Source organism: Canis lupus, chromosome 6, assembly GCF_048164855.1.
Source record: "Canis lupus baileyi chromosome 6, mCanLup2.hap1, whole genome shotgun sequence".
NCBI classification, from domain to species: Eukaryota; Metazoa; Chordata; class Mammalia; order Carnivora; family Canidae; genus Canis; species Canis lupus.
Genome location: NC_132843.1, coordinates 36,942,261 through 36,967,323, shown reverse-complemented (window position 1 = coordinate 36,967,323; position 25,063 = coordinate 36,942,261). Strand labels below are relative to the sequence as shown.

The following is a 25,063-nucleotide window of genomic DNA, read 5'->3' as shown; positions in this document are numbered from 1 at the left end:
ATGATGAATGATGTTGAACATCTTTTCATCTATCTCTTGACCATGGGTATGTCGTCTTTGGAGAAACATCTGTTCATGTCTTCTGCCCAGTTTTTAACTCGATTATTTGGGGGATTTTTTAAGTGTTGAGTTGTATAAGTTCTTTATAGATTTTGGATACTGAGCCTTTATCGGATATGTCATTTACAAATACTTTCCTCTCAGTAGGTTATCTTTTAGTTTCGTTGATTGTTTCATTTGCTGTGCAGAATCTTTTTATTTTGATGTAGTCCCAGTAGTTTAGTTTAATTTGTTCCTTTATCCTCAAACTGTTTTCCCTCTTTCCCATCCCCACTATTAGAATGCATTTTGAGTGGGAGCTCCTAAGATGAATCAGTACAAAGAGGTGCAACTTTATTATATATAAAAAAAGAAAAAGAGGGGCACCTGGGTGGCTCAGTGGTTGAGCATCTGCCTTTGGCACAGGTCGTGATCCTGGGGCCCTGGGTTTGAGTCCCATATTGGGCTCCCCATAGGGAGCCTGCTTCTCCCCCTGCCTGTGTCTCTGCCTCTCTCTCTGTGTCTTTCATGAAAAAATAAATAAAATCTTTAAAAAAAAGTTCATAGTCCATATGGCAAGATGTTAGCATCTTTAATTTTAATGGTGGAATTTTTTTTATTTTTTTTTATTTTTTATGTTTTTTACTTTTCTGGACTTGTGAAATATAACCTTTTTATTTTATTTTATTTTATTTTATTTTATTTTATTTTATTTTATTTTATTTTATTATTTTTCTTATTTTTTAAAGATTTATTTATTAATTTATGATAGACATAGAGAGAGAGAGAGGCAGAGACATAGGCAGAGGGAGAAGCAGGCTCCATGCCAGGAGCCCGATGTGGGACTTGATCCCAGGACTCCAGGATCACGCCCTGGGCCAAAGGCAACGCCAAACTGCTGAGTCACCCAGGGATCCCCCATATAACCTTTTTAAAAGGTCATTTTCCTCTTTTGGATTGGTAACTTTAGGATGAGGATTGTATGATTTCTAGGATAAAATAAGGATAACTGTGATAGAAATTAGGCAAATGTGTATCTATCTTGGAGAAAATGACCCCCAAAAGAGAATTTAAAATTATTTTTCTCTCTCATTCTAGGGTTATGCACCACCACCTAAAAATGGGATTGAACAGAAGCGCCCTGGACGCCCTTTGAATATTACATCTTTAGTTAGGTTATCTTCAGCTGTGCCAAACCAGATCTCCATTTCTTGGGCATCAGAAATCGGAAAGGTAAAGACTTTTCTGGGTAGCATGAAAGTCATCTCACTACGAGTTGTTTTGTCTTGTCTTAGCTCAGGCTACTAGCTCTCACTTGTTAGTTTTCTGATTCTCTAAAAAAACAGTAATTTTCATTTCAGAGGTGGAGATGTAGAGAGTCTTAGGGTTAAAAAGTTTAAGATTTCTTGAATGTCATCTCTTCATTTTCTTGGAGAAGAAGTGAGTGTAATTACAGTTATTTCTTAAGGAAACAGCTTAATCACAATTGTGTTTATGTGTTTAGTGTTTTAAGAAACTGGAAACTTCAGGTGATGTTATGTGTTTATGAAGAGGGACAAAAAGCTTTATTAGGGTTTGAGGAAAATGGTTAAATGTGTTTGGAAATAATCTGTTCCAGCTTTTACATAAACAGCTCTTACTTCAGATAATGTGAGAATCTCATATGAAAATATTTACTTAGAATTACATTATTTTCCCAGTACCTTTAGGTTGATGAACCTGGCTTTCTGCTAATTCTTAGTCTCAAATGTATTATCTCCATTGTGGGATATTGACTAATACAGCATGGGATTTCTGTTTTAGAACTATTTCTTTATATATAGAAATACAGAATGTTGGGATGCCTGGGTGGCTCAGTGGTTGAGCGTCTGCCTTCAGCTCTGGGCATGATCCCAGGTCTAGGGGTTGAGTCCCACATTGGGCTCCCCACGAGGATAGGAAATTGTAGACATTGGAGACCTTGCAGGGTTTTTTTTTTGCCATGTACTGGGAATGACTTTCTTTCTTTGTAATTAAAATGATTAATTGACTTAAAGTTTGCACACTATATTGGGTATTCAGATATTTAAAAAGACTCTTGCAGGACATTACAAATTTTATTTAAAATATTTGACTTGGTAACTGTTAAAAGTATTTTTATAGTAGGATCAATTGAATGAGTATATTTAGTGAAATAGATTTTTAGCATATAGGTAGAATTATATTTCATCTCTTCATAGCTCTATAAATAGCTAAGAAGTTTTTTTTGTTCCAAGATCTAAAAGGTATAGGATTGGATGCTATTATTTTCTGGCCTTGTCTTTTTTATTTTTCTTATCTGTGTGTCTTAAATACTATAGTAGCTGTCCCCTTCCTAATAAAATGTGCATTTGGAAAGAGGGGTTAATTTGTCAAAAGTTTTCTCAGAAGAAAGCTGCTACTGGGTTCATTTGAAGATTTGCTCAAGGCCATATAGTCTCTTCTGCCAGAATTAGAACTTTGAAACTCTGGATTTGAAATGTTAATTCAGACCACTAGTGTTTGAACTTTGTTTCTGCAGTGGCTTCCATTTTTCAGTGAAAATACTGACAATCCCATTACATGAAAACAGAACAGTTTTAATGAGAAGTGGGCTTTGGAGGGTACATCCTCATTCATAGCGTGATGGCTCTAAGATAATCAGTTTTGCTAAACTAGAAACACAATTTGAAAACTACTAATCTAAGATATATTATCTTTCATATGGATGTTTTAAAGTGGTAAGTGATGGAGAAATACCTTTAATATGATAGAGTTTTATCTTCCCTAAAGTAGCTGCGTTGATTCTGTTCCCTTCCCAGTCCTTGACCTTCCTGTGAATGTTATTTTGAATTTTATTCTTAGAAACCAGAGTTTCTTAGACAAGTATTTTATGTAAATAGACTATTATCTCTCATCTTTAATACAGATTATCTTTCTTTGTAGAATTACTCCATGTCTGTATATCTTGTACGACAGCTCACATCAGCCATGTTATTACAGAGATTAAAAATGAAAGGTATTAGAAACCCTGATCATTCCAGAGCACTAAGTAAGTAATGTTTGTAAGACTGAGCATATGAGATGCTTTAATGGAAAAAAAAAAAAAAAAAAAAAAAGAAAAACCAAGCCTCAAATATACATCAATATAGGAGTAGTTTGGGAAGAATTATTCAAAAAACTAAAATGAATTTTGAGTTAAAAATACTCTAAGAACAGAGCCCTATAAATTGAAAAACACTTCTTAGAAATCACTCCCAAGGATCGGTTTTAAATCCCAACCTGTCTGATTTTTGGCTTTTTCATGAAAACTTATTTAGGTAAATGTCAGGTTGATGGTAATTTTAATGCATATGTTGACTTATGAATAGGAATGCAAGTCTTCTGAACCTCCAGTGTATAGTAGGGTGTACATTAAAAAAAATTCTGAACTCTTTTTGCAAAAGAAATGTTGATATCTATCAACAATATTTGCATTCTCAGATGTTTTATTTTGTACCTTGTTTTCATAGTGTATAATAGAAAAAAAGTCTAACCTGAACTGTAAATAATTCAGTTCAGTAACTTAATTTAATTGAATAAGACATTTTTCTGGGAAAGAAAGTATTTTTCCCCTAGTTGCCTCCCATACCACTGAATGAATTGGAAAGGAGGAAGGATCTACAGATCGAAAAGGGAGCCAAGTAGGGCTGTTGAAATGGTGTTGCGATTCTTGTACTTAAGCCATTCTCCTCTCCTTAGCACAGTAGGGATCTTCTTGCCTAGAACTGGAAGGCAGGGAAATGCTTCTCTCCATTTTTTAGCTTGCTGCAGTTCCAGTGTCTCCCATTTCCTTGCCTGTTCTCTATAATGGTGTTAAGAATTTGGCACCCAGAGGCCATGTGTATACTTATGGGCTTGTAGAGACCATACTTTATATACATTACCTGGTAAATCAAATTGCAGAGTCATTAGCATATTGATTATGGTCTTCAGTTGTCAAAGGGAGTATAAGAATATTTGGCCTTTTTCATTTACAAATTTAATAGTTGTCGGCAACAACCAATACCTCCTAATAAAAAGTACTCAGTGTGTGTGAGAGGAAAACATTGAAGCTCCAAGTACAGCTCTCCAAGTTCCTTCCCCAATTGTTGTATTGTTCTTCAGGTTTCAACAGCTTTCTGTTTTGAAACTCTTCTTACCTGCAATTTTACTTTTAAAAAGAAATTTAAAAAATAATTAAACATGTGATCCTAGAGTTTGCAAATCTGTAATTCTTTAACCTAATACTGAAAATATGATTGTGTTTTCAGTACATTAATACTTAACATTTTGAGGGTTTTTTTTTTTTGTTTTTTTTTTTGGTTTTCTTTTTGTAGTTTCTTGACCTACTTGAAGTGTTTGGGAAACTTTAAATAAGATGATATATATTTGTATAATTAGACTATCACAGTTAATTAAAATTTTTTAAAAAATTCTTTTTCTTTCTTTTTAAAGTTAAAGAAAAACTTACTGCAGATCCTGATAGTGAAATTGCTACAACTAGCCTTCGGGTATCCTTGATGTGCCCTGTAAGTAAAATAACAAAACTTTCTGGGTGGGGCCTTTCACTTTTTATGAATTACTAATTTTTCTATATAAGTAAGTGTGGGAATGAATGATACATTATGATAGAATTCTGAACTTTTGTCATTTTCTCATTCAGGTATTTTAATGATTAAGCATTATAATTTTAAAGAATGCAAATATTCTTCAAACAATGACTAAGCAAGAAGAGACCTAAAAGGATGTTATATCGATGAGGGAAGAGAGCTTTAGGTTCAGAATAATCTGTCACAGTTTTTTGCTGTAGAAAATTCACAGCTAATAGTAAACATAGAGAATAGAGGGTTGATTCCTTTTATCAGAATATACAGAGAATTGAAAAATAGCACTAAAATTACTGTCGCCTAATGGTTATTGATGGTTCTGGTGTAATGAGTAAGAATGCTTGAGGGATCCCTGGGTGGCTTAGCGGTTTGGCGCCTGCCTTCAGCCCAGGGCGTGATCCTGGAGTCCTGGGATTGTGTCTCGTCTTGGGCTCCCTGCATGGGGCCTGCTTCTCCCTCTGCCTTTGTCTCTCTCTCTCTCTCTCTCTTTGTCTCTCATGAATAAATGAATAAAATCTTTAAAAAAAAAATGCTTGAGATGTCTTAGTCTGTAATGTACTTCTAAGTTGCACAATAATTTCTATGTCTCTTTACATAGGGACTATAGGGTAGAAATCAGTCAGCAACTCTCAGATCCTCATGTGTTGGTACTCAGCTAGCTAATTTTGGGGGAAACTACTGAGGACTTGATAAGTTGTCAGAAAGTTAATAATTTGAGCGATAGAACTAACTCACATGAGAAAGCAGAAGACCATATATACCACATGTATGTAACCTTGGTAATAGAGTACCAAAGAAATGTGAGAGGTCAGGAATAATAGTGGATGAAGGCTTCTTTAAAATCAGTACTGGTGAAGGGGCACCCTTTCCAGACATGAGGAACTTGATGAGAAAAGTCACAAAATCAGGAGTATACTTTTGGGGGCACCTTGTGACCAGCCAGCATTGTGAGAAATGTACAGTATTTAAACAGAGAGAGAATTGTGTCGGAGAGAGGGAGAAAGAAAGGAATAATTTTTTGAGTTCCTATGATGTGCTCCTTAATTTAACTGTCTTAGTAAACCTGTGTGGAGTTGTTCCATTTTGCAGATGAGGAGACGGAGACTGAAAGCTGTTGGCTAACCCACATCACCCAGTTAATAGTGGAACAAGGGTAAAAATTTTGGTCTTCTGACATTATTCTAGTTATCTTACAATATATTTTAATCCCAAATTGGGCTTAAATACTTAATATCCTAGTTATAAGTCCACCTGTCACTTTAGAAACTGGTGTTTGCAGATCCCTTTCTTTCTGAATTTATTTTTTTATTACATTAACTTGAACTAATTTAGCTTTATTGAAAAGGAATAGAAGTGCATGAAATTTGGATTGCTTAGAAATTGGGAACCTGTGGTTATTAGACCCAGAGAGAGGGTCTGCAGTCAACAGCAGAGCAGGAGTGGGGTTATTAATGCTCTGAAAGTGGCGGTAGAGGCCCTAGAGGGCTTGTGTTTGGACCCAGGACATCCTCTTCTACTCCCATGCTGTGTGCAAACCTTGAGGCATGAGTTCTTTTCAGTGTCTTCACATTACCCATTTCCTCCTTCTCATGTTAAAATTGATATTGTATTGAAATACAGGAAATTGCTGTTTTGTTGGTCAAAAACAGTTGGGTATTGGCAGTTTTCTTACAATTTAACCCTAGTATACTGAGCAGCAAGTGTTAATTGCTGGCTATATTCTGGGCATACTGACTATATGGTAAGGGAACTCCTGTTACCTTTATGTTTTAGTAGCAGACTATTTTATCAAGAAGAAAGTGCTTCTGTACAGCTTACCTGAGGAGTTCTAATGATTGCATGATGCCATTTTCTGTCTTGTTTTCTTGGCACTTGTGGGTTTTTTTTTCCTCCCCTTTTTTTCCTTCAAATACTGCTGCTATTCTATAGGAGAACAACCAAAACAAAATAGACTAACATCCTAATGGATTGTCAGATTTTGAGAATAGTGAAAGTGGTACATCAGAGTGATAAGATTCCTTCTATATATGAGTAGAGAACAGTTCCTTTTCAAATGTATCTCTTTTAATAAAATGGACAGTTTTTAAGAACATTAACATTTCAGTTTCTCAATGAAATAAGTAATAAGATCCTGCTTTAAGTTCATTAAATATTTTCTTTTCTTTGCTTACAAGTGAAACAAAGTCTGTTTTGTAGAGTGTCTTTAGAGCTTTTTTTTTTTTTTTTTTTTTTTTTTTAAGAGCTTTTTGAAAAAAGTCATCCTACCTGATTTTTTTCAGCATTTTCTAAGAAAAGAGTAAATGGTACTTTTCAGGCTGTAGTAGTGTTAACATGAAGTTGAAACTAACTATAGTATATGATATGCATTAGTTAGAACACCAAACAGATGTTTTGATCAAATTTAACAGATGGATAACAGAAATTAGATGGTGAGAAGAGTTTTTGAGGAAGAGATAATACCAGTATTAGTAGAAGAGTAGAAAGGAGCACAGCCTACTGGCTGCGGAAGTAACACTGGGTCTGGTGCAGTGATAGGAGATTGAGAAGCACGGAGTGGATTGGAAGGATTTGAGGTGAGGATTTTCCACCCATTTGGAAGGATAAGAGGTGAACCCTGTATCCGGAGGCAGAAATGAGGGAAAACAATAGCCTTAAGGTAGTGTAAGAAGTATTTGTTGTATTTCATGGTATATTTGTAAAATGATTCAGAATAGATATGAGTCTGGGTAGTGGGAAGCACAGACCAAAGCTTCTATCCTTAGGACCTATGGAAGGCAGTTTTATAGTTGTTCTTGAAGGAGGGATCTGACTAAGTGTGTATAGTTATATTTCTGAACACAGTGTCTGAATTTTACACAGGGGTTCTATCTTAATGCTACCAGCTTGTGATTTTCTCTGTCCTGCAGAGGTGGGCTTGGGTGGCTGAGGGGTAGAAAAGGGAGCTAGGTTTAATTTTATCTTTTAAGAGTCTAACTTCTGTATAGTTTGGAACCACTGATTTGGGCCATTTTTACTATATACATTCTTTCTTAATTTACATGGATACTAATTAAGCTACGGTAAAGTGAAAATCAATTTAGATACTCTGGGTGTAACATTTCACCCTGATGTTTATAACAACATTATCCATAATAACCAAATTATGGAAGCAACCCAACTGTCCATGAACTGATGAATGGATAAAGAACAGGTAGGGGTGTGTGTGTGTGCGTGCGCACACACAGGAATAGTACTCAGACATAAAGAGGATGAAGCCTTGCCATTTGTAATGACATATGGAGGGAGCATGAGAGTATTATGCTAAGCAAAACCAGAGAAAGAGAAATACCGTATGATTTCATTAATATGTGGAATTTATGAAACAAATGAGCAAAGGGACAAAAAGAGGCAAACCAAGAAATAGACTGTTAACTATACAGAACAAACTGGTGGTCACCAGAGGGGAAGGGGATGAGGGAATAGATGAAATAGGTGATGGGGATTAAGGAGTATACTTGTCATGGGTACCACGTGATGTATGGAAGGGTTGAATCATTGTATCATATGCCTGAAACTAATATTACACTTTATGTTAACTGGAATTTAAGTAAAAATATTTTATGAATCAAAAAAAGCATCGCATTGATTAGGCACCATTTCTTTCATTCACTCATTCATTCATCCATCCGTCCATCCATCCATTAGTCCCTCCATCATTTGACTAAATACATATTTAACTGCTTTTATTAACACACCAGCTAGGAAATTGATCAGATGCAGCCAGTTGGTAATAAATGCTTTTTTTAACTTGGGAAATGTTCATTAACTCTTGTGATGAGACACTTGGAGTAAATTTAAGATCAGCAGCTTCCATAGTTGTGAATGCTTTCAGTTCTCTGTGTTGTAGAAATTCTAAGGCAGTGACAGAAGAGATGAAAGTGGCACTAAAGAAGAAGAAAAAAAGCATGTTCTCATAGTGTGGTTCAGGGATACTTGGGGGCCCCTGAGACACTTGAAGAGGCTCACAAAGTTAAAGCTATTTTAAAAATAATACTAGGATGCAGTTTTTCCCTTTTCTGCTCTCATTTTCTCATGAGTAGGCAGTGGCATTTAACAGGGGTTACCTGTTGGTGATGTCACTGCTCCAATGACTGATGGAATGTGTATTTTGGGTATTCTTGTTTTTTTAAAATATCAACTCTAATTTCTACTACAATAAATATCGGTAAATGAAAGCTGTATACATAAAAACCCCTTGGGGTTCTCAATTTTAAAGAATGTAAAAGGATTCCGAAGCCAGTAGTATGAGAACTAGTAGCCAAAAACAAAAACTCACAGTAGGCCGAATTAGAGCATTATTTTAAAGAAACAAATTCTGGAAATTGACAGAGTATAGTACCTACTTTGTTATAAAATTATTCAAATAGAACAAACATTAAAATTTTAAATTGCTAAGGTGTTACTCAGAAGTAATATTACAATAGTATAAAGTATATCTTTCTAGATTGAACTTTATGTTCATAATTGTGTTTATTGGAAAAAATTGTATTGTGCTACATACACTGTTCTGTGGTTTACTGTTTTAAAATTAACAGTATATCTATTAATATGTGTAGATCTGTCTTATTTTAATCACTATAGGTATTTTATTGATTGGATATGGTGTAAATTGTTCAACATATATATTTTTTAAGATTTTTATTTATTTTTTCATGAGAGACACAGAGAGAGAGGCAGAGACATACAAAGAAGGAGAAGCATGTTCCTCAAGAGGAGCCTGATGTGGGACTTGATCCCGGGACTGTGGGACCACACCCTGAGCCGAAAGCAGACATTTAACCTCTGAGCCACCCAGGCATCCCTTGTTCAACATTGTTTAGTGATTATTTGGGTTGTTTCCAAATAAGCAATGATGAAAAATTTCTAAGTGAAACACTAGCCAGTAGAATCCACTACTTAAAAAAGAATCCAGTATTGCAAAAGAATAATACATGATAACAAAAGGAATGCAAGTATGGTTTGATTTTAGAAAAATCTATGAAAAAATTTATGTTAATAATTGAATTGAAAGGGGTGCAGGAAGCCGCTGTGATTATCTCATTAGGTGCTGAGTAGGTGTTTAGACAACATCCATTCCTAATAGAACAAAAACTCTTAGCAAAATAGGAAAAAGTAGATACATAGTTGAAACCAAGAACCAGCACCATGGGTGATGTCGTAAAACTAGGAGGGTTCTCATGGGAGTGAAAAACATTTGGGTTTGTGTTAGAGCTCCACCAGCTGGGTCTTAGTGAGCATGTTATTTGTAGCTTCATGTCACCTCAGCATCCTCACTTCAAAAGCAGAAATACAGGGCAGCCCCAGTGGCACAGTGGTTTAGCGCCACCCGCAGCGTGATCCTGGAGACCCTGGATCGAGTCCCACATCAGGCTCTGTGTATGATGCCTGCTTCTTCCTCTGCCTGTGTCTCTGCCTGTCTCTATGAATAAATAAATAAAATCTTTAAAAAAAAAAAAAAAAGCAGAAATACAGATACTAGTCTTTCTGCAGTCATAGGGCTGTTAGGAGGATTCTGTGAAATTTATATAGAAATCCTTATCACCCAGTAAGATTCCACATGACTTAGGGGATAATTTGGTATAAGGAAGGAAAAAAATAGAAGGAAATATCATAAGAAGAGAAATTGCCTCAGGTTCTATTCTCACTTTTTTCCTGTTTTAAATAATGAGTTATATTGTGCTACATTCTTGCACAAATCATTGTAACTTCTAAGGTCCTTTTTAGAATTCTGGTTAAACACTCAGATGGAATCAGCATAGCACAGTGATATGGGCTCTGGAGCCAGAGCTGCTTGGTTCAGATACTGGCTCTGCCACTTTCTACCTCTGTAATGGTAGTGTAATGGTGGGTAGTCATTAGTTAGCTTCCTTGTGCCTCAGTGTTCTGGCGGGGCAGGGGTGGGGATGATAATATAGATCAAACATACAGTGCAGTTGTTAGGTTTAAATATAAAGTGTCACTAGGATTAACATAAAGTCATCAATATTGTGCCTTCCATGGAAGTAGAACTATACAAACAAGTTATTGCTATGGTGATGACTTGGCTGAATTATTTTTTTAAGTTATAGAATAACCAAATGTTTCTTAGAAGAAAGAAATTATAGATAAACCAAAAGGGGGTTAAAAAAAAAACAGGAGCATTCTAAAAATCCTTACTCCTCAGGCAAAGTTAGTGTAATTTTGCGGTGAATTTTCCTAGACTTTATAGTACCTATGAAGTAGTCCTTCCTTCTTCCCTTTCTTTCCCTTTGCCACTTTCCTAGCCTTTCTTCATTTGTTCTATCATCTGGTGAACAAATACTGAGCACATACTTCATTCTAGGTACTGTGCTGTGACCCTTGGATTGCAGTGGTGAACAGCAACATGGACCTTATCTTTGCGAAGCTTAGAGTCTAGTGGAGAAACAGGTTTTCTGTCAATTACACAGATCTAGTTATAAACCAAGATATTTTCTGTAAGGAAGTATATAGGGAGGCCTGTTGAAAGGCTCTACAGAAAGACTGAATCTAACCTGGGTGTGTGTCCTGATGTTGGTATACCCTACCAATTGAACAGAGCACTCTGGTTATATAAAAGTATGTTGGAATATCAGCACGTGTGACTACACAAGTAAAAAAATTTCATAAGTGAAAAATATATTTGCAGTTCATATCATATATAGAAAGCTGACATAATCCTTCTGTAGATAGATAACCAAAGACTAATAACCAAATGGAAAATGCGAAAAAGTTATGAATAGACAGTTCTTAGAAATACAAATGGCTCTTAGAAGTAAAAAAAAAAAAAAAGGCTCAACTTCACTTAAAATAATAGAAATGTAGTTCACAGCTATAATGGGGTATTTTTCACATATCAGGTTGGCAGAGATCCAAATGAATTATGGCACTGTATTGGTTAAAGGGAACCAGGCACATTTATACATGTATATACATAAATCGATAGGTCACTTCTGTGGAAGGTATTTTGTGAGTGTGACAGAAATCACAAATGCACTTTCCCTTTGGCCCAGAAATGTCACTTTTAGATCCTAAAGATATTTATTGCAGCATTATTTGTCGTCATAAAAGATTGTAAACAATTTAAATGTCTATCACTAGGGCAGGGTACTAGTTAAATAAAGATCCTTCATATCATATACTTCATATCAATTGTGATACCTTCATATCATGGTAGCTTTCTTGTGTATTGATAAACTCACCAAGCTATATTATGTGACAGATGGTACAGAATTGTGTGTATTGCATGCTACTATTTCTAGGAAAATAATTTTTAATACATAGTTGCTTATGCTTGGAATATCGATAAAAGTACATGCAAGATATGAGTAACAGTGGTTCCCTTTAAATAGGGGAATAGGGAGAAAGATAGGTTTTCATTGTTTATATTTTTCTATCTGAATTTACATGTTAATTCTTTTTAAAAAATCAAATGGGCTTTTAAAAGTCACAGGGCAGTCAGTGAATACAAACAAAATATGTAGTGATCTAGATGGAAATAAATTCTGGTTTGAATTATTTTTTTCATTTTGATCTTCTAAGATCTTTTCAGACTTTTATGACTGACTCTTTTATTTGAGGCTTTATTCTCCTCTCTGAAAGGTTTCCCCTGTTGACTTCCCTGTCTTTTAGTTAGGGAAAATGAGGCTGACAATCCCATGCCGTGCAGTGACTTGTACACATCTACAATGTTTTGATGCTGCCCTTTATCTGCAAATGAATGAGAAGAAGCCCACCTGGATCTGTCCTGTGTGTGACAAAAAAGCTGCCTATGAAAGTCTAATTTTAGATGGGTAAGTATATCCCAACATAAATCTTAGCTTATGTAAACATTCAGTACAGCCTCATATAAATTTTAGTTTAGCATTGTGTTACCCTTTTTATTGTTGGGTTTGTGTACTGTTGGGTTTTGCTAAACTCATGAGGGATATTGCTCTGTTGTTTTCTTGTAATGTCTCTGGTTTTATTTTATTTTTTTAATTTTTAAAGACTTTATTATTTAGAGAGCACAGAGCGGGTAGGAGGGAGGAAGGGAGGCAGAGGGAGAAGCGGAGAGAGAATCTCTCAAGCAGACTGTGCTGAGTGGGAGCCTGACATAGGCCTTGCTCCTATAAACCAATGAGATCATGACCTGAGCTGAAACCAAGAGTCAGATGGATCCTCAACCGACTGAGCCACCCTGGCACCCCCTTTGTCTGGTTTTAATACCACAGAATGCTGGCCTCATACAAATGAGTTGGGAAGTGTTGGTATTGTGTCTCCTCAAATATTTGGTAGAATTCTTTAGTGAAGATGTTTGGAACTGGGGCTTTCTTTGTGGTAAAGTTTTTAACTACAAATTCATTTTCTTTTTTTTTTTTTTTTTTTCATTTTCTTTAATATACATGGGTTTCTTCGGGTTCTTTCTTTTTGAGTGAGCCTTAGTGTGACTAGAAGTTTGTCATTTTTTTTAAGATTATATTTATTTATTCATGAGAGACAGAGAAAGGCAGAGACATAAGCAGGCTCCCCATGGGGAGCCCCGATGCGGGACTTGATCTCAGGACCCCAGGATCATGACCTGAGCTGAAGGCAGCTGCTCAACCACTGAGCCACCCAGACGTCGCAGAAGTTTGTCAATTTTATTGATCTTAAAGTACTAGCTTCTTGTTTCTATTGATTTTTGTCTTTTTTCTGTTTCATTTTTCTATTCTTTGTTACTTGCCTTTTTGTGTTTACTTTCTTTTTTATTTTATTTATTCATGATAGAGAGAGAGAGAGATGGGGGGGGCAGAGACACAGGCAGAGGGAGAAGCAGGCTCCATGCTGGAAGCCTGACGCGGGACTCGATCCTGGGACTCCAGGATCAGTCCCAGGGCCAACGGCAGTCGCTGAACCGCTGAGCCACCCAGGGATCCCCCTTTTTGTGTTTACTTTCATTTTAATTTGCTCTTTTGTAGTTTTTAGTTTCTTCAGTAGAAACTGATGTTATTGATTTAAGACTTTTTCTAATTTTCTAATATTAGTAAATCAGTGCTATAAATTTTCTTCCAAGTACTGCTTTAGCCATTTTCCACAAATTTTATACATTTTCATTTTCATTCAGTTCAAAATATTTTCTAATTTATGTTTTTATGTTTTCTTTGTCTCATTGGTTGGTTGTTTAGTTTCCAAACATTTGGGCATTTTTCACGTACTTTTCTGAAGATGATTTCAAATTTCATTATGGTCATAGAACATAATTTGTATGAAGAATTAATTTAAATTTATTGAGGTGTTTTCCTGTCCCTAATCTTCCTTTCCCCACCCTTATGATCCTTTTTTTCTTGATAATAAGCTTAAGTTAGTTTTTTGTATAATAACCTTTATATTTGCTTATGTTTGTTTTATATGTTGTGTTGGAGGTTATTCTTTACTGACAATCCCAGCTAAGAGACCCAGGTGTCTTTCTGTTTAGTCACTGATTTCTTAGATGATGCTCAGACACTTACTGCTCATTAAAGATCTAAAACCTAGGAGGAAGAGGATGTAATAGTTGTAAAATGGGAAGTATTGAAATACCAAAACAAAAAGGTCAGGTAGCATTTTTCTTGTCTCCAAGGCAGTATATGTATTATTTAGTTAGTTCACCTTTGAACAAAGCTGTTGATTACATTTATGTATTTATTAATTCATTTATAGGCTTTTTATGGAAATTCTCAATGACTGTTCTGATGTGGATGAGATCAAATTCCAAGAGGATGGCACTTGGTGTCCAATGAGACCGAAGAAAGAAGCTATGAAAGTGTCCAGCCAGCCATGTACAAAAATAGAAAGTATGTGCAGAATGGCCAAAGAGAGCAAAGCAATGAGACTCCTGCAACGTTGTCTTTATCATTAACTTTGGCCACTAGAACTACATTTGGAGCTCAGTTTGAGAACTCTGTCTTTTGATCATCTGTTACATGTGTAATTTCCCCCAAGTGATTTTTACTCTTTCCTTAAGAAATGTGCTAAAGTTTATACCATCTTATAATTAGATTTTTCATAGTATATTTACATATTTTTATATATAAAATAGATGAAGCACTCATCTAAAATCATTTTAATATATGGTGTTTGTTACAAAATGAAAAGTTGTAAATGACATTTGTATGGACAGTTTTTCAGGATTGTTTTTAGAGTACATTTTGGGAGAACTGCAAGTGGAGGTGTGCCTAGAGAGGCCACAGAGTCCATCAGTGGAGGGTGAGGGCAGGTGCTCACAGATTAGTTGCTAAAAAAGTGAACAGGTTGTTTCCATCTCTTTGTGGGAAAGACTTTGACCATTGCCCTGGTTTCCTCAGATGTATGCTCAGCCTCTGACTCCCTATAGCTGTCCACACTATGTGGGGAAACTAAAGGCAGAACAATTGGAACCCATAGGTGAACTTAAAGTTTTCTTTTCTTTCTTCCTTCCTTTTTTTTTTTTCCAAAGATTATACGTATTTATTCATGAGAGATACAGAGAGAGAGGCAGAGACATAGGCAGAGGGAGAAGCAGGCTCCCTGCGGGGAGCCAGATGCAGAACTTTATCCCAGGACCTTGGGATCACAACCTGAGCCGGAGGCAAATGCTCAACCACTAAGCCTCCTGGGTGCCCCTTAAAGTTTTCTTTTTATCTGACATAGTCCACTCACTGCAGTTAAGTTTCATGCTGATTATATTTTCTAAATGTAATGAATAATGGGTACTCAGAGTGAAACAAAAGATTCATGTCAATATTAGTCATTCTCCTGGGGCACTGGGTGGCTCATTTGGTAGAGCATGTAACTTTTGATCCTCAGGGTCGTCAGTATAAGCCCCACATTGGGTGTGGAGCCTACTTAAAAAATTTCATTCTCCCGTGGTTGTTACTGAACCTATAGATAGAATGATCAAGTTTTCGCTCGTCTTTGAGAATAGTGATTTAGTTGATTAGTTGCTCTTCCATTATCACCAACGTTAGTTTTCTGTTAAACAGATTATAGGACATAATGTAATTTCTGTGAGATGATGAGTTAACATACGGTATATGTGGGCAGAAAGAACCTAAGTGATTAGTAGATAATTGATAAGAAAAGCTTTAAATGTCTGAATAACTTAAATGAGAAGTTTGGAATTCTTTTAACTCATCAAGGTGAAAATCTTTATCAACTTCTGGCTTATGGTGAGGGGGCCTATATGTTCTCTGACATGAGTACCATTGCTTTGCTAGAATGAAAGTATCTGATTCTGACTTAACACCTCCACATACCTGTGAGAATACACAGCTACTGAAGCATATACTCTTGTCTGTGGCTGGAGATTGGACCCATAACCCTGGGCTATCTATAAAATGACTGCTTACCTGGGGAGACTTACCTGGGGAGACTGCTTACCGCAGGATCTGAGCAAATCCTTTGGCAGTACAGGAGGCATAAGAGCATGCTGTCCATAGGAGGCTTTGACCCTCTGGAAAGGCATAGAGTTTACCCTTTCTCTTCAGGTAAGCAGTCATTTTACAGATAGATGTCTGGAGTTAAGGATTTAGTCTCTATCTCTGGGGTAGAGTATGTGGCTTTACTGGCTGTATATTCTCCTGGACTTGCTGCGCAGTTACGATTCTTATGGTTAGAGTTTATTTGTGTTGAATGTTTGATTTTTTTTTTCTTATACTTCTCTTCCCTACATCAGGTTCAAGTGTCCTCAGTAAGCCTTGTTCAGTGACTGTAGCCAATGAGACAAGCAAGAAAAAAGTGGATGTTATTGACCTAACGATAGAAAGCTCTTCTGATGAAGAGGAAGACCCTCCTGCCAAAAGGAAATGCATCTTTATGTCAGAAACACAAAGCAGCCCAACCAAAGGGTTTGTTAATTTATAGTTCACTATTGTTTATTACACTCGGAACTAACTGTTCTTGGTACAGGTTTGTAAATGTCTGAGAGTTTACATAACATTACATAAATGTCTGAGCATAACCATAGAAGGCTATTTTTGTTTGCCTTTGTTCAGTTGAAATATTTTCAAGAGAGCACATTGTTTAAAGGAGAGAAATTTTGATGAAATTATTAACATCTTTGGGAAGTGAGAGTTGAAATCTTCTCATGTCTAAGTATTTATTTCATAATTGATTCTTTTTTGTCATTTTGTGGAACCTATTTGTAACGAGTAAGTTTGGCATCACAGACCAACATGAGTAAGTAAGCCTGGCATAAAAATGGAGTGTGGCATTGGGAATCTGACAAGTGCGGATTCCAGTTTTGAAACCATTGCTTACTTGGTCTGGGATCTTGACTGAAATACTTGTTTGAGCCTCCCTTTTCTACTCTGTAAAATGGAGTCAAATAATGCCTACCTCATAAAATGACTGTCAGGTTTCAATAAGATAGTGAAAGAGCTTAGGCTCAGTGTCAGGCATGTGGTAGTCTCTCAATAAATTATTGCTTGCCTTCCTATTTCATCCTCTCCAGGGCAAACTGTAGGCAAGTAAATGTGCTCTAGCATGTATATTTTATGACTCATGTAATTGCTGTCCTATGTAGTAGGTGATAGCTTGGAGTATCTAGCAACAGGCACTTCTTAGAAATTTTGGAAACTGCAAGAAAGTAGCAGGGGGTTTTCCTGACATCTCATGAACATACTGTTTTGGACTTGGGTGTGCCATCTTGTCCTTTGGACCTATCAGTGCACTTATTTTTTTTCTAATGGCTTTATTGGAGTATAACTTACATGCCATAAAATTTTTCTATCTTAACTATTAAGTTGTCCAGTTCATTGATTTTTAGTAAATTCAGAGTTGCCCAGTCATCATCAAAATTCAGTTGTAGAATATTTCCAACACATAGTAAACTTCCCTCATGTTCACTTTTGCTTGTTCTAGATATTTTTAATAAATGGAATTATACTGTCAGTGTATTTTAGTTTAAAAAATCTAGAAGTTGTAGCTACCCAGCTCATTCCATGAAATCTTAATGCCTAAATGAGATTTACACATTAACAACCATGCGTAATGAAGCTGGTTCACATTATTAGCAAGATCACTGAAAATTCTAAATTCAGTCTTAAGTCATTTAATTATATGTTAAAATGGCATCCATTACCACAAAGTAGGGTTCATCCAGGAATGCTTCATTGTTAGGAAATACATTGATAAAATAGATTGTGTCATAAGGATAACTATGTAGTCATCTTAATGGAGTCTGGAAAAGTATTTAGTTCATTAATAACCATTTCTGATAGAAAGTCTTTGAAATAACAATTCACTTAATGGTTTGAAGGGTTTACCACTGAAGCTGATTGATTCATTCTTGGGCTGCATTAATCAAAGAAGCATAGTGTTTAGGATTATATACTCACACTAGTTTTATTCTGTTTAAGGCTAGATGATTTTTACTTAATATCATTTTAGATATAAAATGTGCATCAGAAGATGGGAACAGGGTGGTAAAGAGTGCAGACTGTAGCATGATGGATGGATGTATCTAAGGACTGACTGTTAAGCCAGGAAAAGAGAAGATGTGATAATGTAAATATCTTGTAGTTCTTAAAAGCGAATCATTGATGAGGTGAATTAAGTTTATTCTATGTTACAACATTTGGGAGATCTAAGTCCAATGGAGGGAAGATACATGGAAAGACTTTCAATTAGAGCTGAACATTAGGAAAGTTGATGTTTTGTGCTAAGATCACATTTTCTGTGTTGAGGTAGGATGTATGCCACCTGTCCCAGTGGGTGTCATGGAGACCCATCTATGATTATATCATCTCTGTAATCCCTTCCAATTCTTTTTTTTTTTTTTTCCCCTTCCAACTTTTAATGCTTTTGTGGTTTTGTTCCTGGTCCATCCTTTTCATATTCTGTCTTATGACGTAGCATCTATGATTTTCTTGGTTTTCCTCTCCTGTGTAACTTTATCATAGGAGTTCTTGGTCAATGATAGTAAGCAAATGAGAAAGAATAGAGAATGAGAGACCAGGAAAACTTGCTTTCAATTACATTCCAGAGAGCAGTTATTTTTTAAGAGGTATTGTTTTAGTAAAATACTTTTTTTAAAAAAAGTTGTATTTATTTTAGAGGGAGAGAGAGAGTACACATGAGTGAGAGAAGAAGGGGCAGAGGGAGAGGGAGAGAGAATCCAAGCTGACTCCTTGCTGAGTACAGAGCCCGACACAGGGCTTGATCTGAGCTGAAACAGAGTCAGACACTCAACTGACCGGGCCACCCAGGGACCCCTAAAAATTGTTCTTAAAAACAATTTTACAGTTGTTTTATAATCAAGAGATAGAATGCATTCCACCTAGGCATAACTTCTGTTAACTTTTTGATAGTTCTCCTTCAAGCCTCTCTCCTTGCGTACTTACTCTAGTCCTTAAATGTGGTCATATAGTAGCTATCAGAAGAGATTGGCACCTTAGTCTAAGACTTTTAAAAAAAAGCCTCTGATATTTTTCTACATTAAAGGATAATTTTAAATATTATCTCCCCACCCATTCCCTGAACCATTGAATGATTGCTTTGTCATTAATAAGGTATTCTAAAGACCAGAATAGACAAGAATAGGGATAAATATGTATTTCTGTGGATTAAGACTCATTAGGAATTGGTAACAAAATTGAATCTTTTTTGTTTGTATGACAAAGTGGGAGCACACAGGGAGTTTCAGGCTTATGGATAAAAATTCAAGTTATTGAACTGTTAATTCATTTTCAGACATGTAAGTCTGGGCCAAGTATGATGAATTCAGTGATCCAGTACATAGTTTAGAATGCTAGTATTTGCTGTCTAGCAGTGTTCCAACAACTTGCCTTTGTGCTGTGATGTTATGGATGAAGCTACAAAAATTTAAAATATGTATGAACACATTCATAATGTGTACCTCTGCTGTGTATTTGCCAATCCTATGAGGAGGCAGTAACATGTTAACAAACTTTAAATTTTTTAAAATTACTTCATAGTATCACATTTTTATACCCACTATTCCATCAGATATGGCCATTTACATTTCTCCATGGTCCCTGTTATTCCATACTTATAAATCCATCTATTTTTTGTATAGACATTAGAATCATTTATCTTTCTGAATATAGTCCTTGTGAATATTCTAATTAAACCCAAAATCTGCTACCAGTGCATAATTTGATAATGGTCACAAGTGACTAATTTACCTCTTCTATAAATATGGAATTTGTGTTAATTCAGGTAATAGAAATTAATCTGCACAAAATAGTTTTTCATGTTTGCCGAAGTTTTAGATGTTGATCTAAGAATTTGTACCTTCATTGGATTTTGACATTTTTGTGTTGTCACCGTCAAAATTTTGTATTGGAGAAACAAGTAGTAGTTACTTAAATTTCGTGTTATGAGAACAGAACCTGTATTAGATGTACTGTGGTGATAGGCCGTGTCTTGGGTCGCTGACGTGATGCTACAGCTGTAAGTAATGGAGCCGGGGAGGAAAGTGAGTTTTGTTGTTGTCTTCTATAAATCTGATTCAAGTTCATAGGTCAATTCAGGATCAAGACAAAAGAAACTTTTCAGTGTGAGATACTGAAGAAGGAGAAGGGAGAACAGGAGGAAGGTAGGCACAGCCGTGTGCACGTGTGTGTATCTTCAAAGTCTTGTCTCTTACATTTCAAAAATATGATTGAGGTATTAATACTGTGAGACAGCCAGAATAATCAGAGTCACTTTTTAAACCCCCTCCTCAGCATGAGTGTACCGGTCTCTCTCCTTAGCCCCTACATCCCCTTCCCCAGTTTTAGGTACACATTCTTGTGTGGGAGGTAGGGTAGGTCACTTTGAAAACCCTTTTGGTGATGACCTGTTGTACTTTCATTCCTGTAAAGGACCACGGTTTTTGTTTTTGTTTTTATAAATTTATTTTTTATTGGTGTTCAATTTGCCAACATACAGAATAACACCCAGTGCTCATCCCATCAAGTGTGCTCCCCTTAGTGCCCATCACCCAGTCACCCCCACCCCCCACCCACCTCCCCTTCCACCACCCCTAGTTTGTTTCCCAGAGTTAGGAGTCTCTCATGTTCTGTCTCCCTTTCTGATATTTCCCACTCATTTCTTCTCCTTTCCCCTTTATTCCCTTTCACTATTCTTTATATTCCCCAAATGAATGAGACCATATAATGTTTGTCCTTCTCCAATTGACTTATTTCACTCAGCATAATACCCTCCAGTTCCATCCACATCGAAGCAAATGGTGGGTATTTGTCGTTTCTAATGGCTGAGGAATATTCCATTGTATACATAAACCACATCTTCTTTATCCATTCATCTTTTGATGGACATCGAGGCTCCTTCCACAGTTTGGCTATTGTGGACATTGCTGCTAGAAACATCGGGGTGCAGGTGTCCCGGCGTTTCATTGCATCTGTATCTTTGGGAGGACCAAGGTTTTAAACCTCTAGGAAAAGATGTGCTTTAATAATACATAATTTATTTTATCTCATCCCCAGTTCTTTCTTTCCCTGCCCCACAGAGTCTGCCTTATCTAGTATTGCTCACCTCCTGCCTGTGGTTTTAGAGACCAAGAAGCCTTCTGATTCTAAGCCAGACAGGTTGCTCTTTAGATAATAACTTCCATCTTCAACCCTCAACCCTCAACCTTCAATCCTCTGGGAAACGCGTTTGAAATACTAGGCTTCTGCTGTCTCAAGCATATTGTCTCCTATGGATCCATTTTTAAGACTTTTGAACTCTGACCTATGTTGTTTATTCACTATTCTGAGAAAAACAACACAGTTGCCAGCACAGCTGTATATGCCTCTCAAGATGACTTCATTTTTCACATTTCCGATGCTGTTCATATTTTTGACAAATAGTATAGAATAAGAGCTAGACAAGATCCTCATGTCATCATGCAAACTAGTTTTAAATGACTCTAGTGTCTTAATAGGTTGTGATTATTTCAATGGTTGGAGATTTAAATTGAGGTCATGAAATAGTTCTGTCAGTTGTTTAGAGTATGAAAAGTATCATGCAACTTTGTTATCAATTCTTATCACTAGTGTGTAATAATCGGAGCAGTAATGGGAAGTATTTCGACCAAAGGCCCATTTAGAGGTCCTAGTTGTCCTCTCATTCTAGCTTTGTGATTATGGTGCTAAGTTTCTGTTGGTTTTACTTTTTGTAGTAATTCCTTTCAACTGCATAATTCTGTGCCTCTCTCATTAAGCTTAACAGTAGTTCATTGGCAGTGCTTTGGGATGCTAACATTAATGTCCCTGTGTCCTTGTCCCTTCTCCTTTTTTTAACTTAATAAATTTTATTTTTCAAAACGTACAGTTGGTGGGACTTGCTTATGCATCTTTACTAGCAGCAGGGGCATCTCCACCATTGGTATTTGTGGTGTAAGTCACTTGAATGCTGTGTTTTGAAAACAGTTCAAGGAGTCCTTTACTCAGGAATTCCTGAAGGGGGCTGCCCTGGCCAGGGAATTATGAATCTTCAGTTTCTCAGATACAATAGCTGGGGTTAACTAGCTTATAAATGGGAAATTCCTTACAGAGTTTGACATTAATAAGAGCAGGTTATTGATCTTAGGTCTCAAACCCTGGCTTTGGACTATTTCTTTTTGGTCTGTCCCCAGATTTGTTCACTGAATCTTTATCTTTCTTGGATGAGTTTACTGCATCTGTTGTTTTTTTTTTCTTTTTTTTTTTCTTCTTGTCCTTGGATGGCATCATGAAGCTCAGAGCAGCTGCTACTGCTGCAACCTCACTAAGATGATGGACACAAAAGATGACCACCATCAGCTATAGGATCCCTAATATTTCTTATTTTCTTGTGTACGTTCAAGATGTTTTTCTTGTTAGGTTCTGATTGTTGACCCTGGGTGTCTAAGAGAGAATGAAAGTTACATAGGTAGAATGCAAAGTCCTCTCTCTTTATTCTTGACATTTGAAAAAAAAATGATTAATTATACTGCTTGAAATTATAAAGCTATAAATATATATATGTATGTATTTTTATATGCATATATATAAAAAGCCAATTATGTATTTCTTAAGGGTGTTTAATTTGTATTCTTAGTAGTATGATTAGTTAGTTTCAAGGTCTACCCTTTTAAAGTAGATGGTATCATAGTAACTTAACATTTTTACTTCTGGACATTTTATTTTAAATCTTGAGAAATCATCTTATTCTAATTTTGGATTGCTGCCTATTATCAGGTTGGCTGGCTTTAGGATTGGCTATCTTTATCTTTGCTCAGGTGATTCTCAGATAAGATTGCTGGTAATTAACACAGTTTGAGTTAGAAGAGCTTCTGGTTGAGCTATAGTAAGTAGATTCACTTATAAAGGTGCCATGATTTAAATAAAATCTTAGGAGTCCATTTTTATTTCTAAATTTCTTTATAGATAAAATTACTAATATCCACATCTGTGTTACACATACATTAATAAAAGCATATGTAAAGTACATTTCTATTTGTGGTTGAAAGTTTTCTGTATTGCTCCAGCACTGTACATTATGTTTAATGCCAGCTTGCTCTTATGTCACAGCTGCTGTTGAGAGCCAGCATACGTTCATGTTAAAATGAAGTCTGTTAAGAAAGAGGAGAGTAGAGTGGAGGACTGTGTAGTAAGTAGCCACCATGTAGCTGTGTTGAAACTTAGTGCGCTTACAGCTGAGAATGCCCAGTGGTACAGCCCTTCTCTCCTATGAACTAACAGCCAGATTGTTTGTAATTTCCCATGCTATTTAAAACAGGGTTCTCATGTATCAGCCATCTTCTGTAAGGGTGCCCAGTGTGACTTCGGTTGATCCTGCTGCTATTCCGCCTTCATTAACAGACTACTCAGTACCATTCCACCACACGCCAATATCAAGCATGTCATCAGATTTGCCAGGTATGTGAAGAGTTATTGTATTTTGTACCAAGTTTTATTTATATATACTCATAATCTGTGGAGCAAATGTAGTGTTAAAATTTAAGCAAATACTAAGGAAATTTGGAGGCTTCATTCAAAGGTAGTATCTGTTTTAATATATCACATTCAATTCCTATCATTTTAACTACAGAGCAATCTATAGATTCCTGATAATAGGAAATATAGTAGGATAGTAGGAAAATTTTGGAGACTTTCCTCTCCCTCATAAAGAATTTGTACTCAGTGACATTTTCTTTATCACAGAAGCTCCACAGGTTCTGGAGAGTATTTTCTCATGATCTTGGTAGCCTCTCACAGGTTCAGAACATATTGCTATACCATGGGGTTAACATTACCCATAACAAAACCCCTATGGGGTTTTTTCCCTCTGTAAAAATAGAATCTACCAGCTGTTTCCTTAGAGCACTGCTTAATATTTAGTAATATCTCTTATGTGTATATTAACATTTGAAAAATTCAATGCTGTTTGAATTACTTTAGAACCAAGGCCATAGAATAAAATTTGGAACTCCCCCTCCCCCCCACGTTTCTTCCCTCCATAGCCATTGTTTTTGCAGATATTTTTTGTCAATCAAATTTGAGCAAGCTGAAACCAGTGCCTCTTGTATTCATGACTTCCTTTCTTTCTGAGGGGCCCTTTTTGTGGAATATAGTTCCCTCCTCCTGTTACTAATTTTCTTTTCTAGATTTGTGAAGTTAATTTTGACCCACAATTTATTTTTCTTATCCTCTTAATGAGGTTTTTATTTTAAACATGGTATGTATTCTATTGGGCAAAATTTGTGTTGTTGAAACAATTGGTAGTTGTGTTACCTGGCCTAATGTAATCTTGCCACTTGAAATTTATTCAGATTATATGAATAAAATTTAATCAAGGAGAATAAACCACTAATACTATCTATCACGAAGTTTCAGAAAGCCTACTTAACTATGTTTACTTCATGTGTACTTGGGGAATTGGTATTTTAAAACATTGTTAAGCCCAGCCGGCACCAATTAAAAAATATTCGTTGTGTACAAAACTTGATGCTAAGGTACAGAGATGGTTTCGTGGTCCATAAGACTGACGGAACTCAGAGGTACTTGATTCCTAGCTGCCGTGTTTTCCTTTAACTTCGGCTAGTTTTAAATGAGGTTAAAAAGTGTTCACGTGTCATCTTAGTATGTGTTATAAACAAGCATTATGGAAGGATTTGTTTTCCTAAAGCTCTTGAAATACAAATTAATGCTAAAAAAAACCTTACTAAAGTGACCCTGGCCATTAAGAATAGAACAGCCACAATTTACAAATCACTTGCTCTGTTAGTTTTCACATTCTGTGAGTCTGGATGAATTTTTAATTTTGTTGGAGAATTTACATTATTTCAAAATTTGCATAAAGTGAGACTATAAAATGTGCAGATTTAAGAAGCAATAGATTGTTAACTGTGTATTTTGTAAAATACATTTCAAGCTGGTATTAAGAAACTAAAGTTAATATGCAAGGTTGATATT

The 25,063-nt window shown here is 36.0% G+C and overlaps 1 protein-coding gene across 14 annotated transcripts in view; it reads left to right on the top strand.

Moving 5' to 3' along the window:
• PIAS2 (protein inhibitor of activated STAT 2) overlaps positions 1-25,063 on the top strand; it is a 146,982-nt gene that overhangs the window by 72,971 nt on the left and 48,948 nt on the right. For all 14 annotated transcript variants that reach the window (XR_012032589.1, XM_072829485.1, XM_072829486.1 and 11 more), the window contains 7 exons: positions 1,138-1,272; positions 2,983-3,088; positions 4,513-4,586; positions 12,333-12,493; positions 14,361-14,494; positions 16,354-16,525; positions 23,388-23,527. Coding sequence is in view for 13 of the 14 variants with exons in the window: in XM_072829485.1 (XP_072685586.1) it covers positions 1,138-1,272; positions 2,983-3,088; positions 4,513-4,586; positions 12,333-12,493; positions 14,361-14,494; positions 16,354-16,525; positions 23,388-23,527 (922 nt within the window). In the remaining variant the exon portion in view is untranslated. The remainder of the gene's footprint in view (positions 1-1,137; positions 1,273-2,982; positions 3,089-4,512; positions 4,587-12,332; positions 12,494-14,360; positions 14,495-16,353; positions 16,526-23,387; positions 23,528-25,063) is intronic.